General features: G+C 44.2%; 1 protein-coding gene across 1 annotated transcript in view; it reads right to left on the bottom strand.

Moving 5' to 3' along the window:
* Positions 1-15,690, bottom strand: part of LOC306923545 (protein phosphatase 1H-like) — a 104,227-nt gene that overhangs the window by 16,438 nt on the left and 72,099 nt on the right. The window contains exons 5-7 of the mRNA XM_079501715.1: positions 8,159-8,271; positions 6,060-6,144; positions 5,594-5,712 (exon numbers count right to left, since the gene is read on the bottom strand). Of these exons, the coding sequence (XP_079357841.1) occupies positions 5,594-5,712; positions 6,060-6,144; positions 8,159-8,271 (317 nt within the window). The remainder of the gene's footprint in view (positions 1-5,593; positions 5,713-6,059; positions 6,145-8,158; positions 8,272-15,690) is intronic.

The following is a 15,690-nucleotide window of genomic DNA, read 5'->3' as shown; positions in this document are numbered from 1 at the left end:
CCTAGAGACAGAGAGAGAGACAATGGTTTTATATGCCCTAGAGACAGAGAGAGAGACAATGGTTTTATATGCCCTAGAGACAGAGAGAGACAATGGTTTTATATGCCCTAGAGACAGAGAGAGAGACAATGGTTTTATATGCCCTAGAGACAGAGAGAGACAATGGTTTTATACGCCCTAGAGACAGAGAGAGAGACAATGGTTTTATACGCCCTAGAGACAGAGAGAGAGACAATGGTTTTATATGCCCTAGAGACAGAGAGAGACAATGGTTTTATACGCCCTAGAGACAGAGAGAGACAATGGTTTTATACGCCCTAGAGACAGAGAGAGAGACAATGGTTTTATATGCCCTAGAGACAGAGAGAGACAATGGTTTTATACGCCCTAGAGACAGAGAGACAATGGTTTTATACGCCCTAGAGACAGAGAGAGAGACAATGGTTTTATACGCCCTAGAGACAGAGAGAGAGACAATGGTTTTATACGCCCTAGAGACAGAGAGAGAGAGACAATGGTTTTATACGCCCTAGAGACAGAGAGAGAGACAATGGTTTTATACGCCCTAGAGACAGAGAGAGAGACAATGGTTTTATACGCCCTAGAGACAGAGAGAGACAATGGTTTTATACGCCCTAGAGACAGAGAGACAATGGTTTTATACGCCCTAGAGACAGAGAGAGAGACAATGGTTTTATACGCCCTAGAGACAGAGAGAGAGACAATGGTTTTATACGCCCTAGAGACAGAGAGAGAGACAATGGTTTTATACGCCCTAGAGACAGAGAGAGAGACAATGGTTTTATATGCCCTAGAGACAGAGAGAGACAATGGTTTTATACGCCCTAGAGACAGAGAGACAATGGTTTTATACGCCCTAGAGACAGAGAGAGAGACAATGGTTTTATATGCCCTAGAGACAGAGAGACAATGGTTTTATATGCCCTAGAGACAGAGAGAGACAATGGTTTTATACGCCCTAGAGACAGAGAGACAATGGTTTTATACGCCCTAGAGACAGAGAGAGAGACAATGGTTTTATACGCCCTAGAGACAGAGAGAGACAATGGTTTTATACGCCCTAGAGACAGAGAGAGAGACAATGGTTTTATACGCCCTAGAGACAGAGAGAGAGAGACAATGGTTTTATACGCCCTAGAGACAGAGAGAGAGAGACAATGGTTTTATACGCCCTAGAGACAGAGAGAGAGACAATGGTTTTATACGCCCTAGAGACAGAGAGAGAGACAATGGTTTTATACGCCCTAGAGACAGAGAGAGAGACAATGGTTTTATACGCCCTAGAGACAGAGAGAGAGACAATGGTTTTATACGCCCTAGAGACAGAGCGAGAGAGAGACAATGGTTTTATACGCCCTAGAGACAGAGAGAGAGAGACAATGACAATTGTCTATATTTCTCTTGGACAAGCATAATTTATATATTTAACATTTCAAGGACATTTGGATTATTTAAACAATAAATGAATCGTGAAGTAATTCAGAACTTGAGTACTCTTTTTCACTAGAAACTTTCCTAATTATTTTCTTAGTTATTTTAATGACTACTTTTACATGATACTGGAGTCAATATTATTTTAAAAGTAATAATATTATTTTACATAAGAGTACAGTTTTTGGCTACTTGACCCACTCATGCACACACCTCCCACCAAAACACATTTTAGTCGACTAAATCAACTGTAGATTTAGTTGACAAAAATCTTTTGATATTTAGTCGACTAAAACTAGACTGACACTAGAACATTCCAGGTGACTAAAATGTGACTAAAACTAAATGAAAACTATTCAAGCGACTATGACTAAAACTAAAATCTAAATTTTGCTGTCAAAATCAACGACTGATGTGTACTGCGTTTAATTCTATTAAAATACACGCTTAACTGAGAACAAAGGGAGCTCGACCGTGCCTCATTCGTGGGGACATTTTCGATGACATCTCAACATCGAGGATTGCGCAACAGGCGCTCCCAGGCTGTGGAGCGATGCGATCCGTTTTCATATCAATACACTTTGTCTTTTGGATAAAACTTTGCCTTGGTGCGTCGGGCGTTACTAATAGAAAGGACGGTGAACTTCGTCCTGGGCTATTGGGGTGTTAACTGTCCTGGGCTATTGGGGTGTTAACTGTCCTGGGCTATTGGGGTGTTAACTGTCCTGGGCTATTGGGGTGTTAACTGTCCTGGGCTATTGGGGTGTTAACTGCTGTCTGTCTGTCTGTCTCAGGAGCAGGACACAGGAGGACACGCATACAGTACATAGTTTCCATGTCGATGCATCTTCATTATGACCTGTCAGAGATGCATTGACATTGAAACGTTGAATAAAACGCTCCAGTGCCTTCATTCTTTCCCCTGCTTATTAACCCATTCTGGGCGGGAAACCCAGCTTTTGGTGTTCTAAAGCATTATGTTATACTTTAGCTATTGAAAAATAGCAGATCTACAAGCTCATAGCGCGGCACCGAGTGCCGCGCTACGAGCTTGTAGGTCTGCTATTTTTGAAAAATCTATAAAATGTGACGCAAATCTTTGAATATATATATATTCTTTCAGAGTGAACGTTTTTTAACTCAAATCGTTGCTTCTGCATGGGGAGGTTCCCTGGAAACAACATATTTTCAGATGGGGGGGTCGGCGGCCAATTACATATAATTCTGGGGGTCCTTGACATGAAAAAGGTTTAGCACCACTGACATAGAAACATTTTTTTTTAGGATTTAGAAGACATTTTTTAAAGAATCGTGCTCGGGTCTAAACGGGTTAAACTTGAGGTCTGGCGTTTAGTACACAGTGTCCGTCGATGATGGCATAAAACTAAAGCCGATTACGAGGGACCGGAACGGTTCTGGTCCCACTCAGAGAGACCATATGTTTCCACCTCGGGCCCAAGGCGCGGTACTGCCGCGCTCAGCACTTTTTTAACGGCGTGCAGAGTGAAGACTATCGCTGTGCACTGCACTGCAGACAGGGTTGCCACGTCTTGCTCATTCTAAGGGACTTTGGGGGTTTGTTCTTCTGTGAATTTGCCGTGTACATTTTGGTGGTTGCATGTGGGTTTGTTGGCGCTTGTTTTCTAAAGTGCAGTATCTTATTTGGGACTTGCTTCCATGATGTTTTTATAATAAACCAGTGGTTCTCAAACATCTGAAAATATCGTACCAGATTTGTGTTGTTTCAAAAATATTCAATTTATCAAAAAATTGTATTATGAAAATAGCAGATCTACAAGCTCACAATGTGTTGCATCACGATCTGACTTCAAATAGCCAATATATATATATAGGCTATACTAGTTTTAAAGAGCTCATGTGACCTATAGTTGCGTCTTTTGGGATTGTAGTCCTGGTAGATAGATAGATATAGATACTTTATTAATCCCAAAGGAAGTTTGTCCATTGCGATACATACAGATTATCAATAAAAAGAAGCATGATGAACATATTAAAAAAAATGCATTACATCTGGGGAAAAATAGAATGCAGTAAAAAACCTATATGTTCATAAAACAGGCCTATTTTTTATTTTTTTTAAACAACGCAGCAGGTTGCTTGTATCTGCCTCCAAATCTGGCAACGCTGATTGCAGCCAGCCAAGCAGCACAATGCAGGCAGAGATCTAGCTGCCTCACAGCGTGTGGAAACTGGAACCGAGGGATTTTGATGCTACAGGAATAGCGTTTGCTTGCAAGGCGGTTTCTGTCCAGTATCGTCATCCCACGAGTGTCTGCCCTGAGATTGGGGAGGTCGAGGGTTCTTTTGGGGCATAAATAACATATTAGAAGCTTTTTTTATCAAGAATGTATCAATGTCACCATGGTCCACATACTGTAGTGTACACTGTACAACAAATTTTTTTTTTTCCCTTTTTTTTTCTCAAAGGGGCACATTGCTGTCTAGAGGGCAAGGGCAGGTGGTGCTCTAGCACCCCCTAGTGTCAATCTGTGCACACCACTGAGGATCATACCAAAGACTATAAAAATGGAACCCAATACCTCCCTGCTTGGCACTCAGCTGGATTGGGTCCGAGTCTCTGCGACGTCAGAATCAGTGGCGTATCTACAATAAGGCGGCCGCCTCATGTCCAAGTTCATTTTCTGCCTGGCCAAAATCCATACACTGACAAAAACAAGACCTGAGAACTATTAGTGGACAGCGGATGGGCCGTTGCGCGTATAGAGCGTGCCCCTCAATCTCCCATTGGAATGCAAATGCATGCCTTAAATTTCAGCCTTTGTAGACTATACTGTCACGCAGGTATATCTCTTTGAAAACCTTTAGGACGACGACAATTAACACATCTTGCCTGCCCAAAATGTAATTCCTGGAAACGCCACTGATTAGAATAATGGCCATTGTCCAGGGTATGTACTTGTCTTGTGCGTCATGTCCAGGGGGTGTACTTGTCTTGTGAGTCATGTCCAGGGGGTGTACTTGTCTTGTGAGTCATGTCCAGGGGGTGTACTTGTCTTGTGAGTCATGTCCAGGGGGTGTACTTGTCTTGTGAGTCATGTCCAGGGGGTGTACTTGTCTTGTGCGTCATGTCCAGGGGGTGTACTTGTACAATGTACATCAAGCTGCCTCACGCCACGTGCACAGTAGTGGTATAGTGTATATTGTTGATGTCGGGCAGAAACCTCTTATATCTCCTTATTTGTTTTGTGTTGTTTTCGTAAATTAACAGACATACTGCTTCAGACGTAACGTTCCGCCATAAGGAATCTAACTAGCTTCCGCTTCTGACGGAATGCTCCGTCTGATAAACGATGCTGTTTCATGCATTTTCTTATATTGTATTCAACAGCCAAACAGATGATTGATGGACCACGCATATCATACCTTCCTGAAAAAGGCTATTCAGGTCCTGAATAGCTTACAAGCGAAACAAAAAGCTGCCTGCTTAATAGGAGAATGTTTACAGAACTGGACGGTTGAGAAAGACTTTGAAAAGCTCCACTTCTGGTGTTAATACCGTTTTTCAGATTTACAAAGTCACCATATCTGTTCTGGCAAGACTGGCAACTGGTCCACTCAACTATCTGCAATTTCCCCGAAAAATAATTAGCCTATACAAGCTCCATTAGCAGGCAGCAGCAAGTTTTGTCTAAATTGTCTTTGTGGCCAACAAATCTAGCTACATTTGCAAACAGTGCTGTTTAATTGAATGATTGAACCCACCATCCCGACATGGTGAAGTCTCTGTCTAAAACGTATAATGTAATGATTGAACCCACCATCCCGACATGGTGAAGTCTGTCTAAAACGTCTAATTGAATGATTGAACCCACCATCCCGACATGGTGAAGTCTAATTGAATGATTGAACCCACCATCCCGACATGGTGAAGTCTAATTGAATGATTGAACCCACCATCCTGACATGGTGAAGTCTAATTGAATGATTGAACCCACCATCCTGACATGGTGAAGTCTAATTGAATGATTGAACCCACCATCCTGACATGGTGAAGTCTAATTGAATGATTGAACCCACCATCCCGACATGGTGAAGTCTAATTGAATGATTGAACCCACCATCCCGACATGGTGAAGTCTAATTGAATGATTGAACCCACCATCCCGACATGGTGAAGTCTCGGTAGAGCATCCTCTTGCCCACCTCCTTCCTCTGCACCCTCCTGGGGAACTCCAGGTGGGTGAACTCGTTACCCAACAGGTGGGGCTGCATGTAGGCCTTCGGCCATGTGAAGAGAAACACACAGGGAACCAGTGTTGATTTCGTCGACTAATACTAAGATGAAAAATGTGGGTGCAGTACTTAGTTTAGACCAGTCATTAGACCAGTCATTAGTCCTACAACTACAACCTATCTCAAACCCTCACCCTAAACCTAACCTCCCGCGGGGCAGCACACCTAAACCTAACCTTAACCCATGTCTAACCAATGACTAGTCTAAACTAAGTATGCACCCCGAAAAATGTTCGTTGACTGGTTTCAGTCCTAAATGGGTTAAATAGATCACTTCGATTAACTGTCGCAGGCCTATAGTTTTCATGTTTTATTTAAAAAAAATGTCTCACCAGGAACTGCAACCGCTGTCTCTCTGACTCCGGTGTGAACTCTGTTGACATGGGGACGACTTCCCCCGCCCGGATGATGATGGCTCTGAGAGACAGGGCAATACAGAGAGAGAGGGGGGCAATACAGAGAGAGAGACAGGGCAATACAGAGAGAGAGGGGGGCAATACAGAGAGAGAGACAGGGCAATACAGAGAGAGAGACAGGGCAATACAGAGAGAGAGGGGTGGGGGTGGGGGGAGGCTAAAATGAGTGCTCAAGCTAAAACAGCTTTAACAATTTTAGGGCTGACATCGAATCTTCTAAATCATGACAGTTTTCTGAAATATAATGTTTTTATATCAGTCGTGCTCAATATTTCATGTCAAGGACCCCAAAAAGTATATGTAATTGGCCGCCGACCCCCATCTTAAAATATGTTGTTCCAGGGACCCCCCCAGAAGCAACGATTTGACTTAAAAACGTTGACTCTGTAACAATATTCAAAGATTTGAGGCACGTTTTCACGATTTTTCAAAAATAGCAGACCTACAAGCTCGTAGCGCGGCACTCGGTGCCGTGCTATGAGCTTGTAGATCTGCTATTTTTCAATAGCTAAAGTATAATATAATGCTTAAAACCCCAAAAGGGGTTCCCGCCCAAAATGGGTTAATATCAGGCTAGTTCATTTTTCAACAGGTTACAAAAGCCAGCGTGTTGAGAATTCACCTCTTCAGACTCCATCTTAGCACTTCCCGTAGCACTTGCACTAGCCTCGACGACCTTACAGGCGTTGCAATGAATTTAAGGCTATACTTTTTATGTCATTTAGACGCCATGTCTACATTTTATGTATAGACACAGCACTCTATAGCGCCGTATATACTCATAGCTTCATTGTACAGACTAGACCGGTGGCCGGCTGTAGAGCACCGAGTCGGTAACGATGGAAGTTGGAGATCCATGCCCCTCCCGGCTATACGATACCCGTTGTTGTACCCGCGTCAGCGTACCTGTTCCACCCATCTGTCTGTGTCCCTTATATGCCCATATATGGTGATTTAATTTATCTGTCTCTCTGTGTCCCTTTTATTCCTATATATTCTGCGTCAGGCCTGAGTTTGGGCAGAGGCATTTTATGTGGCGGTTCTGGACAACCGTGGGACATGCAATGTCATGATATTTAGTCGACTAAAACTAGACTAACACGAAAACATTCCAGGTGACTAAAATATGACTGAAACTAAATTAAGTTTCATTCCAAAGGCTATGACTAAAACTAAAATGTAAATGCGCTGCTAAAAACAACACAGGTACGGTACCTTGTCCAGTATTTTCTTTAATAAGTTTTATCCCACAATTTTGCAACCCATTTTTTCACCCAGTGTCAATTATCTAATGTAATCCTGGGCGCTACACTTCCTCTGCCAACCTGGGGGGCAGCGGACTGACCTCATGCCTCCTTCTATGCATGAGGAGTCCAAGCTGCTTCTTTTCACCTGCCAGGGGGGAGTTTCCCCGGCCGGACGTAGCGCGTGGAAGGAACACGTTATTCCGACCGGTTCCTTTCCCCTCCATCAGGCGCCCCGGCTGGCCAGGGGGAGGCAGTTTAGAGACCAGGATTACTGCATGTTTTTTGTGAGGGTACCTACCCTAGGGGACACAGGGAGAACATGCAAACTCCACACAGAAAGGCCCTTTCGCCAACCCCGCCTCTGGTATGGGTGCTGATGACGTGGAGGAGAGAACACGCCCCCAGCGGGAATCGAACCCATGACCTTCTAGCTGTGAGGCGACAGCACTACCAACTGTGCCACCGTGCCCCAGGTGGAGCTGTTTTACCTGCTGTCCCCAGCGTTGCCCACATAGAGCTTCCCCAGTAGGTGGTGCTGTTTTACCTGCTGTCCCCTGCGTTGCCCACATAGAGCTTCCCCAGTAGGTGGTGCTGTTTTACCCGCTGTCCCCGGCATTGCCCACATAGAGCTTCCTCAGTAGGTGGTGCTGTTTTACCTGCTGTCCCCGGCGTTGCCCACATAGAGCTTCCCCAGTAGGTGGAGCTGTTTTACCTGCTGTCGCCTGCGTTGCCCACATAGAGCTTCCCCAGTAGGTGGAGCTGTTTTACCTGCTGTCCCCTGCGTTGCCCACATAGAGCTTCCCCAGTAGGTGGAGCACCACCATCGCGGTGCATCCCCCGGAGATGTTGTACACGGCCTTCTCCTTCTCTAGCTGGACATCCTGTATGTACGCACGCACGCACGCACGCACGCACGCACGCACGCACGCACGCACGCACGCACGCACGCACGCGCGCGCGCGCGCGCGCACGCACGCACGCACGCACACACACACACACACACACACACACACACACACACACACACACACACACACACACACACACACACACACACACACACACACACACACACACACACACACACACACACACACACACACACACACACACACACACACACACACACACACCATCTTTATTTGCATTCACATTTAACAAGAAATTCTTGAACACAAACAATGGATGCGGAAACTCGGAGAACTCCACAACAAGTGCTTCAGGAGACAGATCACGGGTACAGAAAGCATCGCCTTCTCCATATATGGCGATTGTCAATTATTGCAGACACTGAACATCATTTTTCAGATGCCTTATAGCTCTCGGCTTGGGCATGCCTGCAATCTGCAGGCCCCTCACGACTGATTTATGGACATTACCGAGGCTTGCAAATATGAACACAAGTAGTTTACATTTGTAGCCAAGCTGTATAATAGCATCCTTAAGACAGCATCCTTAAGACGCACGCACGCACGCACGCACACGGGCACACACGCACTTATTATAGCATCTATAGAGTCATAGAGCGATTAAACACTATGGAGAAGAAAGTTTTAAGGGTTGGGGGGATATGGATGATGATGATGATGATGAGGTGCTAATTACTACGCTAGTTAATTAGTCCGATTAGCCAGATTGAATTGAGACTAATTAAACAAAAAAAAAGGAAGACAAAAAAAAACATATCCATTCATCAATCAGATGAGTAATTAAGCTGTCACCGGATTAATCAAAAATGCTAACGTGAATTTGAAACAGGCTGCTGCTCATACTTACTCCCTGTAACCCTTGAGCTTGAAGATTGGCTATTTTCAAGAAGAAAAAAATCACACCCATGTGAACTGAGTGGTGCAACTACCCTCCCCCCTCTCTCTCTCTCTCATTAGCAGGCAACAGTGCAGCACTATCTCTCTCTCTCTCTGTTTCTGGCACAACAGCGCCACTTTTGCCCCTACTGGTACTCATAGTCACATAGTCACACAGTCACATATAGGTAGGTTAACACGGACATTGCTGTTCCTTGGAGTGGTTGCACCACTCAAAAAGGTGAAAGTTCTCAATGACTACTTTTACTTTGGAACTGTAACGGTAAACTGTAAAAGTAACATTTTGAATGCAGGACTTTTACTCTGAATGTAACAGAGCATTTTGTACATTGTGGTATTGCTAGTTTCTACTCCAGTAGTAAAGTCTGAGCCATTTGTGTGTGTGTGTGTGTGTGTGTGTGTGTGGGGGGGGGGGGGGGTCCTCATAGAGTTGTAAAGGCTATTCATCTCAATGGGAGTTGCTCAGTGGCGTTTTGAAGCACCCGGAAGAAGGCTCTACTTCCGCATTTGCCCACCAAAAGTTTGGCGGTCAACAACAATCATAAAGTTGAAATATGGAGGTTTCTCTACCCTGAATATTATTGTGAGCTGTATCCATTGCCTTTGGCTGTACAGGGGGAGCCTAATAATAATGAGAATGTCTGCATACAACACACAGAACTTTGTCTTAGTCAGGTTATGTTTTCCTTCAGACTGGAGCTAGCCTCGGAAACCCAGACGTTTTATAGACTGGAGTCATTACTCAGCAACGATGGCAGTCTGGAATGAAGGATGCAGCTTTATATGGCGTGCCCCACAAAGTTATGAATGATGCAGCTTTGGACAAAGTTATGCAAGACACGTTGCAGCACGCGCTGCAATTGGCCATGGTCAGCCAATGGCATCTTATGGCATGCATAAGATCTGGTCATCAACGTGAGGTATTTTCACCGTGCAACCAAGCATACAATGCCTTGTCTTTTTAGTTCTACTGGATCATTCTGTCTAGTTTTTATTTGTTGTACAAAACTGTTAGTATATTTAATTTAAACTAATATTTAATTAGTTTTAGTCACCATAGCTTAGTTCTTATTTAGTTTTCCTCATTTCTCCTCATAGTTATAGTTGACGGAATCGACACTAGGTCTGCAGCGACTTTGCAATGATGTGTTTGATATGCTATCCGGTCGCCGACCCCATCAGTCCACTCTGATATATGGTAGCCAATGGAAACATATCACTATGGTGAAAACTGATCCTGCTGCAAATACACACACACACACACACACACACACACACACACACACACACACACACACACACACACACACACACACACACACACACACACACACACACACACACACACACACACACACACACACACACACACTTTTTTTGAGTGTATTCCTATGACTGTATGTGTGTGTGTGTGTGTGTGTGTGTGTGTGACAGGGACAGAGAGGGACACAGAGAGAGGGACAGAGAGTGTGTGTGTGTGTGCGTGCGTACGTGCCTGTGTGTGTCTGTGTGTGTGTGTGTGTGTGTGTGTGTGTGTGTGTGTGTGTGCGTGCGTGCGTGCGTGCGTGCGTGCGTGCGTGCGTGCGTGCGTGCGTGCGTGCGTGCGTGCGTGCGTGCGTGCGTGCGTGCGTGCGTGCGTGCGCCATAAGTCTATGCCAGAGATATACATCTCATTCCTTCTTATTGGCGTGGCCGGGCTAACAGTGCATGTGATAAGCGCGCGTGCCTCTGAGCCAGGCACACTTCTATTGATGTTTCCACACATCCAACTAAGACTAAATATATACTGACAATATCGTCAACAAATTAAAAACTAGACTAAAATGCTAGGAAGGGGACTAGTGGACAAGAGATCCAGTATAAGTCATTTTACACTTGGTTGCATGCTGAAAATTGCAGATCTACAAGCTCACAACGCGTCGCGCTGTGACGCGTTGTGAGCTTGTAGATCGGCTATTTTCAGCAGGTGTAAAAACACCATGACGGCATCAAGGCCCACCAAACTACATTTTAGTCGACTAAATCAACTGTAGATTTAGTCGACTAAAATCTTATGATATTTAGTCGACTAAAACTAGACTAACACTAAAACATTCCAAGTGACTAAAATGTGACTAAAACTAAATGAAAACTATTCAAGAGACTATGACTAAAACAAAAAAATTGCCAAAAACACAAGACTGTAACACACATCCATCCTGGGGTTTATCAGACAGACAGCAGAGCCTCTAGCTCTCTCTACATGTGTTGCACACCCTCACATGCATAAAGCCAGATACAACAACAGCCACAAGACAATACATTGGTTCAATGTCAAGGCACAGCGTTTTAAGTATGACTGATTGCATGCTGCCACCTAGTGGTCAGAACGGTAGCTGCACATGATGAGATCATTGTGTGCATTGGTGTGTGAATGTGGGAAGTGAGGACGCTGGCGTCGACTGTTTCACCGCTTCACCTCCCAATGTATGAACGAATGAACCATTGTAAAGCGATTTGAGCACTTGGAAAAGCGCTATAAAATGCAATTCATTATTATCATCATTTAAGAGTTAAATCATTGCATTAGGCTGTAAAAATAATTATTATTTTGATCAACGTTACCCTGTTATCTCGCCTATGATGCCGCACCAAAACAGCAATTTTTGGACAAAATCGTACCCAACGACAACAACATATTATCTCGTTTTTGACTTAACCCATTCTGGGCGGGAACCCCTTTTGGTGTTAGCATTATCTTATGCTTTAGCTATTGAAAAATTGAAGAACCACTTTCATAGAAACATAGCTTTTTCCGAAAACTTTCAGGATGTAGAAGACATTTTTAGAATCTGATCTCAGGTCAAAATGGGTTAAATGCTGAATAAATAATGGGCGTTGATATGAAAAGGGTTGAATGAAAACCACTGCAGTCTGACGTGCCCCCCTTTGACTTCCAGCGGAGCCACAACGGGCACAGTGTTTAGCCTCTACATGAGCCTAAAGACTGACTTCCAGCACAGAGTCTGCTGCTGGCTGCAGGCAGGCTGACAGTCTGCCTGAATTATCTGTATTCGGCCACGGACCCCCATCTTATAATGATGTTATTCCAGGGACCCCCCCCCCCCCCCAGAAGCAAAGATTTGAGTTAAAAACGTTGAAAGAAATATACATTCAAAGATTTGCGCCACATTTTCACGATTTAAAAAAAATATCAGATCTACTAAACTAAAATAGAAGTTTGCTGCCAAAAACAACACTGCTTGTATGCACGGAATTGCAATTCCGGGATATTTCACCTTGTTTGGGTGAGACTGGGTAGATCTGCCTGACATACCGACTGACTGACTGACATACTGACTGACATAGCCTACTGACTGACATACTGACTGACTGACAGACTGACTAACTGACATACTGACTGACTGACTGACTGACATACTGACTGACTGACATACTGACTAACTGACATACTGACTGACTGACATACTGACTGACATAGCCTACTGACTGACATACTGACTAACTGACATACTGACTGACTGACTGACTGACATACTGACTGACATAGCCTACTGACTGACATACTGACTGACTGACATACTGACTAACTGACATACTGACTGACATAGCCTACTGACTGACATACTGACTGACTGACATACTGACTGACATAGCCTACTGACTGACATACTGACTAACTGACATACTGACTGACTGACATACTGACTGACATACTGACTGACATACTGACTGACTGACATACTGACTAACTGACATACTGACTGACATACTGACTGACTGACATACTGACTGACTGACATACTGACTAACTGACATACTGACTGACATACTGACTGACTGACATACTGACTGACTGACATACTGACTGACATAGCCTACTGACTGACATACTGACTGACTGACATACTGACTAACTGACATACTGACTGACATACTGACTGACATACTGACTGACTGACATACTGACTAACTGACATACTGACTGACTGACATACTGACTGACTGACATACTGACTGACTGACATACTGACTGACATACTGACTGACTGACATACTGACTAACTGACATACTGACTGACTGACTGACATACTGACTGACATACTGACTAACTGACAGAACATCGTTGTTGCCAGGCATAAACTCCCATCAGTCAGAACTGCAGCCTCACTCCCAATCCTCCGCCGTAGTCTGAAAACCCACCTCTTCAGACTCCACCATGGCCCGTAGCACTTGCCCTAGCCTAGCCCCTTAGATAGCACTTTATGTAGACTTAGATAGTATTTTAAACAGACTTATTATAGCTTGTTACGTAGACAGCACTAGAAATGCATTTGATGATGTAGTAGTCATAGCACTTTATAGTACACATGTATAATATATAATATAGTATAGTATGTATAGTTTACATAGATACTCCACTGTTACGTTCTTAGTTTACGCATGATTCATGATAACTACTTCTTATATATGTGATGTATGCCATGCTTTTGTTATTGCTTAATGTAAATCGCTCTGGATTAAGAGCGTCTGCTAAATGCCTAAATTGTAAATTGTAAACTAGTCTTGTGTAGCCAGCCAGACAGACAACTATTCTGTTGTACAACTCGTATCGCCATATTTCATTTTCATTCTTTTTTTTGGTAAATTGATGGCACAAAGGTTGTAAAAAATAGCCGATCTACAAGCTCACAACATGTCGCAATGCGATTCTGTTGTTATTTGTGTGTACGTGTATTTATTTTTGGAGGTTTTCCACCCCAACAGTGATGATATGCTACTGACGTGAGGGAATTGCTAATAAATAATGCATTGGAGACAGCTGTGTGTGTGTGTGTGTGTGTGTGTGTGTGTGTGTGTGTGTGTGTGTGTGTGTGTGTGTGTGTGTGTGTGTGTGTGTCAGGTGCCTGCTTCAGCTGCTATAGAATGCAGGCGTGCAGACAAGGTCACTTCTGGTCAGCTCCCAGTACAACAGTACCAGACTGTGGTTGTACTGGTCAGCTCCCTCCCAGTACAACAGTATCAGACTGTGGTTGTACTGGTCAGCTCCCTCCCAGTACAACAGTATCAGACTGTGGTTGTACTGGTCAGCTCCCAGTACAACAGTACCAGACTGTGGTTGTACTGGTCAGCTCCCAGTACAACAGTACCAGACTGTGGTTGTACTGGTCAGCTCCCAGTACAACAGTACCAGACTGTGGTTGTACTGGTCAGCTCCCAGTACAACAGTATCAGACTGTGGTTGTACTGGTCAGCTCCCAGTACAACAGTACCAGACTGTGGTTGTACTGGTCAGCTCCCTCCCAGTACAACAGTACCAGACTGTGGTTGTACTGGTCAGCTCCCAGTACAACAGTGCCAGACTGTGGTTGTACTGGTCAGCTCCCAGTACAACAGTGCCAGACTGTGGTTGTACTGGTCAGCTCCCTCCCAGTACAACAGTATCAGACTGTGGTTGTACTGGTCAGCTCCCTCCCAGTACAACAGTATCAGACTGTGGTTGTACTGGTCAGCTCCCAGTACAACAGTGCCAGACTGTGGTTGTACTGGTCAGCTCCCTCCCAGTACAACAGTATCAGACTGTGGTTGTACTGGTCAACTCCCTCCCAGTACAACAGTATCAGACTGTGGTTGTACTGGTCAGCTCCCAGTACAACAGTGCCAGACTGTGGTTGTAATGGTCAGCTCCCAGTACAACAGTACATAAAGACTGTGGTTCATGAAGCAGGGCATATACAGTATACCAACTGTATACTGTACACTTCAACACGCAAAATAGGAGTTTGGTATGGAACCAGGAACCGTCCGATTTCAAGACCAAGACCGCCGGCCAGCACTGTACTGTACTGTACTGTACTGTACTGTACTGTACTGTACTGTACTGTACTGTACTGTACTGTACTGTACTGTACTGTACTGTACTGTACTGTACTGTACTGTACAACTGTCTGATATCTAATTACAGGGGAGCGATGACAATTGATTTAGTAAATAATTTCAGCTTAATTAATGCTTAGGGTGTAAACGGTATATCCATTACCTTGTTAGCAATGTCTTCTGGAAAAGTGCTGGAGTCATTGTTTTTTTAAATACTATATTGATCTCAGCCTGTTCACTGTGCTGTCCGCGACGGTCTGCATTTATCAGCATCATCATTTTTCGGCCGCGGTCGAGATCATGGATTTCACAATGCCATACACCAGACTTTCCGGTCCTTCATTGCCATCCCCAGTTCCTGCTTACTGATGCATGTGTCCCTATAGCGACGACATCAGGGAACGACAGTTTTCTACCTCTGGTCTGCTTTGAGGCAGGACTCCAGAGAAGAAGGGAAGATATAACCTCATTGTCATGCTCTGTAGCAGTGGCCGGCAAACTGTGTTCTTCTGGATCGGACTAGTGAAGATTGATTGATTGATTGATTGAAGAATTTATTAACAGTTTGCAGAATTACAGTACATTTCAAGCACAAA

The sequence above is a fragment of the Electrona antarctica genome, assembly GCF_951216825.1.
Source record: "Electrona antarctica genome assembly, chromosome: 5".
NCBI lineage: Eukaryota > Metazoa > Chordata > Actinopteri > Myctophiformes > Myctophidae > Electrona > Electrona antarctica.
This window is presented reverse-complemented; position numbering and strand designations above follow the sequence as displayed.